The 9,362-nt window shown below is 48.9% G+C and overlaps 1 protein-coding gene across 4 annotated transcripts in view; it reads left to right on the forward strand.

Annotated features, from left to right (window-relative positions):
• The window catches only part of KIF14 (kinesin family member 14), a 45,798-nt gene extending 38,105 nt beyond the window's left edge, over positions 1 to 7,693 (forward strand). For all 4 annotated transcript variants that reach the window (XM_033099907.1, XM_033099905.1, XM_033099909.1 and 1 more), the window contains 7 exons: positions 87 to 311; positions 486 to 670; positions 3,047 to 3,205; positions 3,797 to 3,919; positions 4,936 to 5,010; positions 5,812 to 5,950; positions 6,294 to 7,693. In XM_033099907.1, coding sequence (XP_032955798.1) covers positions 87 to 311; positions 486 to 670; positions 3,047 to 3,205; positions 3,797 to 3,919; positions 4,936 to 5,010; positions 5,812 to 5,950; positions 6,294 to 6,583 — 1,196 coding nt within the window. In that variant the 3' untranslated portion in view covers positions 6,584 to 7,693. The remainder of the gene's footprint in view (positions 1 to 86; positions 312 to 485; positions 671 to 3,046; positions 3,206 to 3,796; positions 3,920 to 4,935; positions 5,011 to 5,811; positions 5,951 to 6,293) is intronic.
• The last annotated feature ends 1,669 nt before the right edge of the window (positions 7,694 to 9,362 follow it).

The raw sequence follows: 9,362 nt of genomic DNA on the forward strand, positions 1-9,362 counted from the left end.
GTATTGACAAGTGGTTCATGGAGCATTTGTTTGAAAGTGCTGTGCCTGAAATCCCGGCTTATGACGGCTGTTTTCTGTTGAAACAGGGTTCGTGGAGAAATCAAGCACCATGTACTCCAAATGCGCGGAATCATTTCTCCCTGGAATTTGCAGAGAATTCATTGGTGCGTCATTAGCTGTCCTTGGCCAGAGTTACGGTGACGAGAGAACGATGGCGGACAGCCTGGTGCATCATTTCCTTCGCGTGTACCAGGGACTCCTGGCCATTTCCCAAGCCCACGACGACCAAGATGAGGACAGTCAGGATGACCGTAAGCACCGCCCTGCTGTCACCTCGCACGAGCTGTCACTGTCTGCACACGGCACTGTGTGTGTGTCACATCTAGTGGCACTTCCTGGCTGTCTGAACTGTTTGAGTGGTGTCACGTAGGAGTTCTTCTCTTTGGATGTGATGCCTGCCAATAACTGTCCTTCTTCTTTCAAAGTGTTCTCTTCTGATCGGGCAGCCCAGGTGGGGGCTGTCCAGGTGGCATGTGCCTTCGGGCAGCTTGTGGAGCTCACCACGCACTGGCTGAGTGACGTCACACCTGGCACCTGCACAGCTCGGCTTGAAGAGGAGTTGAGACAAGAGGTTAAAAACCTGGGAGGCCACTTACAGTTGTTTTTGCAGGTGAGTCGATTTGCGATTGTCATTTGAAGAAGTCATTTTTTCAGCATTTACTGTTTTTTTTCCTGTTTGCATTGCCCCCAAAACTAGAGCCGTAGCATTTTCAGAAGTGATTTCGGGTCTGAAAGCCTGACACTGGAGTCTGTAACTGACCTGCTGAGCCAGGACTTCCCTTGGCTTTCTGTGTGCCGGCCACAGGATTCTGTCATTTACAAAGCTTAGCTCGGTTGGTCCTTGTAACAACGCAGGGGTAGGGCTGATGTTATCCCCGTTTTGTAGACGCAGAAATGGAGGCCCGGGGTGGATAGTAGCCCACGCAGTGTCGCGTCATTAAGTGACAGAGTTGGGGTGGAGCCCAGAGGTCAGACTGCTGTGCTCTGCCAACCCTTAGTGAGGCTGTCGGGAGCAGAGGCCACGTCTCACTCTGGTTATGGGTTGGGTTTCAGCTCATGTCCAGTGACTCACAGCCGACGATGCATAAACAAGGAAAGTAATTTTTTTCTGTTTACCGGTATCAGGTAAGATTAGGCTTGGCTGTGAGGAAGAGGGAAGCTACAGGCTTACGTTCTGTCCCATCAGGCCTGGGGAGTCTCCTCACGTCCCTTGGGACCCAAGCCCCTCCCAGTAAGACCCTCTGCCGGGCCTGGAGGTGGCCCTTCATTCACAGTCCGTGTGGGTGGAGCTCTGTCTGGGTTCAGAGCAGCAGGTCCCTGAAGAAGTGCCCTGTCCTTCCCCCGGGGGGCTTTCTCTTAGGGGAAATATGACATTTCTGTTTATCTTTGGCCAGAACTTAATCACACAACCTCATGTGGCCACAGTATTACTGGGAAATGTATTTGAAAATGGGTCATTTGGCTCTATAACAAAACATTCTAGAATACTTGGGCAGGTCTAGTGCCCACCACGGGGCACTGTGTTACTGTAGGAGTTCAGGGATATCAGATACCTCCTGAGCGGGCAGTTCCTTCCTGGGGCGGGAAATCTCTATTTGATTGACTAATCTAACTAGAAATCAAACGTTTATTGTCCCCAGGAGGTCTTTCTGGGTGTCCCCAAGACTAGGTTGCACGTCTCGCTTACTTGTTTTTCTGATAACCCTGTACTTCGCCCGTTCTGCCCATAATATACCATGTTTCCAGGCCTGGTTGCTCGGGGCAGGCAGAGTGACTGGGTGGCCTTTCTCACGGGACTCATCGTATGATAGACGCTCAGCGGGACACTGGTTACTGGGCTGATTGTCACTTCACATGAGATGAAGGGTCGACCATATAATTAGTGAGGAATCAGAGAGGCTGTAAGTCAAGCGTCTGCAGACCGGCGTGGGCGCCTGTACAAGGAGGGTCACGCGCGGACACCACCTGTGGATGGCGGGAGGGCTGGCCGGGTCAGAGCTGGAGGCCGGCCGCTGAGGCCTGGCTGGGGAAGGGCCCGGCTGGAGGGTAACTGCGCTGGGCGTGAGGGAGAGAGATACCCAGCTGCCTCCCGGAGCGATGAAAGCAAAGCCCCGAGCCCACCACTGGCACCTGGAGGTGCCGTGTCTGCACCCACACTGGGACAGCTGTGTGCCCTTGGGCAGCGTCCTGAGTCTCCGTTGCGTCACCTGGAGAATAAGAGCAGCAGCGCCGGCCTGCGGGGGGCCCTACGGGGGGTCCGGTGGTGCCGTCCGAGAAGCTGCTCCTGGCAGTCAGTGCTCCTCCTCCTCATTGTGGAGAAGGAGCCTTCGAACTTGACACGGGCTGTGGCCGGTGGCCCTGTGAGAACTGAATCTGTGGGGCATCGAGGAGGACAGCACAGGTACCTCTGGGGAAGCGGCATAGCTGGGTTCAGTCAGCGGCACTTTCCACCTCCGTGTCTGTTATTGGCATATTCCAGACGCAGCCGAGAGACGCAGTCACCACGATGGCAGGTCCCAGAGCCCCTCGGGAGACACCCCTCCTCGTGGGTGTGCTTTGCTGTAGTAGCAGCCTCTGTTAGAAGCGTGTCTCCCCCTGTCCCTCCCCCTTCCTCTCTCCTGTTCCTTCTCCCCTGATAAAAGGAAATAGCTCTGTTAACCACCTCTCAGATGGCTATTGGGGCAGGGAAAGGTCGACGGCAGAGCCACCACTTCCTTCCCGTCGCTTGGCATTCGCTTAGCAGTTCCGTCTTCTGTCTGGCTGGCTAACTGTGGACTTGCGGTGTGTCTCCGGCTGGTGTGTGAGCTCTTGTGTCTCAGTCATTTATCACCGTCAGCAGCGAGAGGGTTCGTGTTTTCCGGTTCTGAGACTTACGAAACGCTGTCACTATGTCAGTGACTGCAGAACTTATTTTCCTCACGTTGTTTTTCTTTACCTCCCCTGTAATCTCATGTATCTGATATACTGGCCCCTTTTTATCTTATAGGGATGCTGTTCAGATATTTCATCGATGGTAAAAGACACTCAAAAGAAAGTCATCCAAATGGTGCAACAAGCTGTGAAGTGTGTGGGACAGTTAGCGGTTCTGAAAGGGAGCAAGCTCCATTTCCTGGGAAACAGACGCCACGACTCGGGCAGTGGCCAGGTGACGTAGCAGCATGAGCTTCGAAAGGCTCTGTCTGAGTGGCAGTGGGGACTTCTGATGACAATGTCACTAAGCAGGACCCGTGGTGTTTATTTTAAAACAGCTCATACTTTCACTAGTTCATCAATGAGTACAAACTGCTTCAGCCGAAGTTGGCTGAGTGTGCTGCTAATTTTGGAATTCTCACTTTCCCACTTGGACCTTGGTTTGATGAGAGCCAACTGCCGTGGAGGGTTTGCTCAGCCACTCCGCCTGAGAAAAACCCTAACTCTAGAAACTGTGTATCTGCTTGCTTAGATTCCGCAGGCTACTGACAACATAGTATTTGAATGTCACTGAGCTCTCGCAACATAGTATCCCGCCAAGGTGACAGACAGCCTTCGCCACCTGTTATATGTGGGATACTTAGTTACAGATTTGCTCATCTGTTCCCCTTAGGGAGGGTTAGTTCTTAGGCTAGCTGTAGCTGAATTTAATAAGCTTGGAATATATTAATTCCTAAAATAAGCACAAAATATAGAAATTATTTGATAATTTAAAAAAATATATAAAACCTGAATCTGCCAGTTAATGCTTTAAAACTGTTTCTAGGAGGATTTCATGGCTGCCCTTTGGGACGGTGTCGGCTCAGGAGTGAGAGTGCTGTTAGATTCTGGAATAGAAAAAGCAGAAGAGCTTCGGCATGAACTCTTGCGGCAGTGCGCCCGAAACGAGGTAAGCGCAAGGAAGGGAGGCTCTATATGGTGCCAGAAGGTGGATAAAGTTGGTTTTTTAAAAATAGTTGAACTCAATGAATTAGATGTTTATAAATTCATGTATTTTAGTTTGTGTTGAATTGTTTTTTGTTGAAAAGGCTGATGGATCCTTATGTCATGGTGGTATCTTCCCAAATTAGTCTTGAGTTACTGCGGCCTCTGTTAATATCTTTTTTTATTAGTTTCAGGTGTAAAAAACAATGTACTAGTTAGACATTTACACCCCACACAAAGGGATAGCCCTCCTCTGATAATATTTTGCTAGATCCTGACATAGCTCTGGGCAGTGGGAATGCAGGCGGAGGGGATGACCCAGCAGCATGGAGCGACAGTGACACCTAGTGTTCACTTTCTGATGGTCCTTTGTTTAGGCCTCTACTTCTCCATTTAAGAATGGAAACTACCATTGATTGATCTGCTATCTTGAACTGAGTATTTTGCTGGGGGGCTCACATCAGTTATTTCATAGAACCAATGAAGAGCTGAGTGACTTCCTGAAATAAGCCTCCTGGCCCCGCGCCAGCTCCCTAACGTCAAGCACCACACCAGCCCCCTTCCAGGTGACGCGTGAGGAAAGACTGGCTGTGACCCTGGAGGCCTGTGTGGAAAACCTGGTCTGTCACTCTCCAGCGGCCATTCACCAAGTCACTCAGTGCTCTGGCCCGGGCGTGTCACCTGTCATAGGTCCTAAAACCTGTGTCACAGGTTGTGAGTTATGACGGTCGCTGGACTAGGTGCTTACTTACAATCGTGTGAGCGTCACCGCTTTGCAAGGCAGGGTGGCTGGTGTTCCCGCGAGATTGCTGGCCAGGTGCCCTGAGCCAGGGTCGGACATCCCACCTGCTCGCTCTCTAATTGGACGCCGGCTGGTCTGACGTGGACCACACTCTTGCCCCTGCGGCCCCGTGGAGTTCTAGGGTCTTCCTACTTCTAAGAAGTGACTTGTGTAATAAAACATTTGAACATTCTCTGTAGGTTACCCAGCAGATGAGCTCGAAAGCCATGGCATTGATTGCGTCTCTTGAAAACATCTTTGCTGAATGGAGAACAGTAAGAGAAGCTTTCCATTGTCTCCTGTAACTTTTGTTCAGTGCGTTTTAGCATGTCATTGGGTTCACCTGTGGTTATGTTGGTTTCAGTTCTGATCCTCGGCCAGGTAACCCCTTAGGCACGTTTAGTGGAAACACGTGCAGCAGGTGGCTCTCCAGCTTTGCCCTCCTGGGAGTCAGAACTTCCTAGTTTGAATGACAGACAAGCTCTGAATAGACATTGATTAGCGCTAATGTGTTCTGGCTCTTCTGCTGGTTTAGGGCCTGTCGGCTTTCGCTGGGGTGGCCATGGGCTAAAAACTTGTGTTCACTAATCAGTGTGCTTAGAGTGTAAAATACAGGTGAATGAGACAAATTACCTTATTGTCATTTAGAGGTAAATAGAAGGATGCACTGAGTATGCAATCAGTGTGTTAAAAGGGGGAGAAATACCTGTGGCTTGAAAATTTTATTTAAATAAAATAAATGGGAGCTATAAAGTTAAAGTTACAAATCTATGAAGTAAATTTATCTTTTATGATATTGGATAATAAATGGTACTGTTGTTTTATTCCATTCTCATGAAAAAGGGTGAGTGGGCTTTGATTTAAAGTTAATTAAAATTAATTCTTATTTGAAAAAATAACACCCAGTAATTGTTGATGTTGTGTGTCCATCTCGCTTGCAGAAATAGTGCTGCAGACAAAGTGAAACTCACTCTCTTTCTTGAAGATAAGATTCTGGCACTTAAAATCACATCGACTAGGCTTGCTACCATGGAGCCTCTTCTGTATTTTTAAAAATATTAACTTTATTTACACAGGAAAGTTCCAGAACTCAAGCGCAAGAAGAAAATTCTGGATCCCAAGATTTGAAGAAGGTGGTTGATCTCGCCCCACAATTCTTGAAGTTAAAACATTGCTTAGAGCAGACTATTCAAATTATTATTTCTGTGCTGAGAGGTAGGTGCTCTGAATGGAACTTGTGGTTAGTCAGAATTTTCTGATCTAAGGGATCTCAGACATCTTTTCCTTTCTGGTCTGATTCATTAACTGAAGCCTAATTAATGCATGAATACCAAGGTAGGAGCTTGTTGATTGAATTCCCACTTAATATACTTAAGGACTTCTGCTGAAATAATTTGATCCTTCAAAAGCCCACCTGCTTATTTAGCAGATAAGCTGAATAATCTTAGCTGGTTTGGAACTGTGTTGATATGGTCACTGTGCCTTCAAAGAGTCACAGAAGGGGTAGGTGCCTGATGACCAATGGAAAGGTGGTTACCTGTCTCTCCTCCCTGCGCAGGATGCCCCCGTGACGGCCTGCTTCTCAGGACCTGTGCGGACCGTCTGTGCAGTGTGGCGGGGGATTTCTGCAGGGGCGTCGGGGCCTGCGCTCCTGGCCGCTGCGCGGAGAGCTGCCGGGAGCTGGACTCCGTGGCCCAGGCCCTCCTCTTCTGTTTCGAGTCTGAGGAGAGAGCCGATGCGTGGAAACCCTGGGACATTTGTCACCAAGGTAGTGGAGAAGGACAGCAGCACCCCAGGTCAGGCAGGACTGACTGCCCCCGGAGGAAAGCTGTGCCCACGCACGTCTGAGCTCCCTTCTCACACCCCACGTGGCTCGGAAAGGCACGCCCGGCCGGACTCTGTGGTGGTGAGCCCCATGAGAGCGGACAGGTGGGAGGCTCTGCAGGAACCAGCGTGACTGTTCCCAGGACGTCTGAGTGTGCTGGTGGCCTTCCCGTGGCCGGGGGCTGTAAACAGGGTGGGCTGCTGATTTCGGTTGCCTAGTGTGGCCCCCAGATGTCCATCAGCAGTCACTTTGGAACAGCTGCTACCATGTTGGGACACTCGGGCAAACAGACCGAAACGGGGAGTCCAAAACCACGTGAGCAGTCATTGCCCTGCTGTCTCATTGCCTGGAACTTGCATGCTTGTCTTTAACACTGACGTGCTGTCTGGGTGGTTCACTGGCCTCTGTGTGGATGGTTATCCAGGGTCCACAACGGGGGCTGCATGAGTATAACTTAAAACCAGGGCGACACTGCCAGTCACACTCAACTCGGGTGGGATGGGCGGTCAGAGGCTGGCCCTTCTCTTCACCGGCTTGTTTTGTTAAAGGGGTAACGAAAGAGTTTGCACCTGATTTGATGAAGATGAAAGATCCTTGTTATATTTCATGGGTTAGAAAAACCTTTATATCTACGATCAGCTCATAAAGATGATATTCTGCTTTTGGGGATCCTACAGTAAGGAAGTAGTTTGACATTCTGGACCACAAGCATCTGTGGAATTGAAAAAGCCACAGCGGTTCTGCTGGCAGATACTCGGGGCCTGGAGAACAGTTCTTTCAAACAGCCCGTGCCCTTCTTCTGCCCTTTTCCACGCGCAGATAGTGCGTGCGCGGTTGGCTGGATGAGTGGAAACTGGTTTTAGCATATGAATGAGTTTGGGACAGTTTGTGAATAAACACCACTCGTTGCAGTCCGAACAGCTGAATGTTCCATTTCAATCCTTACTTTCTGCTCTCATGACTTCACTGGTCAGAAACCGTTTAGTGTCTTTGTAACATTTTGTGTATATTTTATATATATATATATTTATACTCTTAAATAAATTGTTATACGGTATGTGAGTGGTGAAAATATCTTGGCTATTAGAATCATGTGCACTAATAAGAAATGTTATAAAAAGAATGCCTTTCATAAATCTTGCCAGCTGCAGAATTGTCTTTGTCTGAGTTTTTATTTAAAAAAAAAAAAGTACTGGTTTTCTTCGTGTATTTTGTTCCAGACTCACACTTACTGTAATGACTCTGCCGTGGTAGTAGTAGGTCTCCCAGTGTTGCAAACCAAACACGTAACTACCCTCACCAAACACTAGTACTAATTATGACAACTCCTTGCATTTTTTAAAAAGCACTGCTCTGCCCCTTTTTCACTGGCTGTGTCTGGAACAGTTACCCCCACATGCTGTTGTGGAAAGAGCACGAACTTTGAGGTTTGACACACGTTTCATGCCTTCCAAGGGTGCCTCCCGACCAGGCTGTTGGTAACTGGATGGCCAGGCAGGTGCTGCTGTCGTCACACCCGTTTTGTCAGCTGCAGAGAGAGGAGTCATACCCACGCCCAAGCTTCAGCGAGACCAGCGTAGGAGTGAGTCCCGGCGCGTCGCGGATGTTAGTACATTTGAGTGTCGGTCCTTCTTCCCCATCGCCAGCTGCAAACTGTCGTTGTGCTCGTATGAGGTCACATGCGGTACAAGCCGTGTCCTCTAACATTTTGCATGTACCGTGGAGCCTTGCAGTCCTTTCCAAGGGGCGTATTTGAAAACGTGTCTGCCACCAACATGCTCCGTGATGATAAAGAGAACTAAAGGAGGGTACGGAGTGGTGTGGGTTTGTCCTTTCCAAGTTCATCTGAAAGTTTTAGCAAAGGATTTAGTCTACTTAGCTAATTAGCTTGAGTTTGCAGGGACTAACTGTGCTAATCACCAATGTGCCGATTACCTCAATGTGGAAAGGAAGGATTCAGGTATGAAGATGAGGAAAAAAGCTCTATTTGGTTCAATTAAAAGAAGGTTGATATTCATATGACTTCACTCATATGTGGGGTGTAAACCTGAAGGCAACAAAGGAACGAGACAAGTAAATAAACAAACACTCACAGACACAGACAGCAGTTTAGTGGTTACCAGAGGGTGAGGGGGGAGGGGGCTAGTAGACAAGGGTAAAGGGGGTCAAATATATGGTGATGGAAGGAGAACTGACTCTGGGTGGTGAACACAATGCAATACATAATAATAATTTTTTGGGGGGGAAGGGGAACAGGACTTTATTGGGGAACAGTGTGTACTTCCAGGACTTTTATTTTCCAAGTCAAGTTGTCCTTTCAATCTTAGTTGCAGAGGGCGCAGCCCACCATCCCTTGTGGGAGTCGAGGAGTCGAACCCGCAACCTTGTGGTTGAGAGCCCACTGGCCCATGTGGGAATCGAACCGGCAGCCTTCGGAGTTAGGAGCACGGAGCTCCAACCGCCTGAGCCACTGGGCCGGCCCCTATAATAAGAATGTTTTAAAAGGTTGATATTATGAGCAAATTCAAAAAGCATTGAGGCAGAAAAGCAGACTTTATCCAGGTGACTGCAAACCAGGAGACAGCCTCTGGTAGAAACGGAAGTGTCCTCCTCTGACACAAAGGGGAGGCTGCCTCAGCAGAGAGCGTCTGGGTACCCAAGTTCCTCATTAGGCCCGTTTTATGCAAATGAGGGTTCCAAATTGCATGGTTCTGATTGGTCAGTATAGATGCAAACGGCGATGTAATGGCATAGTTCTGATTGGTTGGGGGCAGGTCTTAGACCATTGGTCAAAACAAAGCC

The sequence above is a fragment of the Rhinolophus ferrumequinum genome, chromosome 27 (genome assembly GCF_004115265.2).
Source record: "Rhinolophus ferrumequinum isolate MPI-CBG mRhiFer1 chromosome 27, mRhiFer1_v1.p, whole genome shotgun sequence".
Classification (NCBI taxonomy): domain Eukaryota; kingdom Metazoa; phylum Chordata; class Mammalia; order Chiroptera; family Rhinolophidae; genus Rhinolophus; species Rhinolophus ferrumequinum.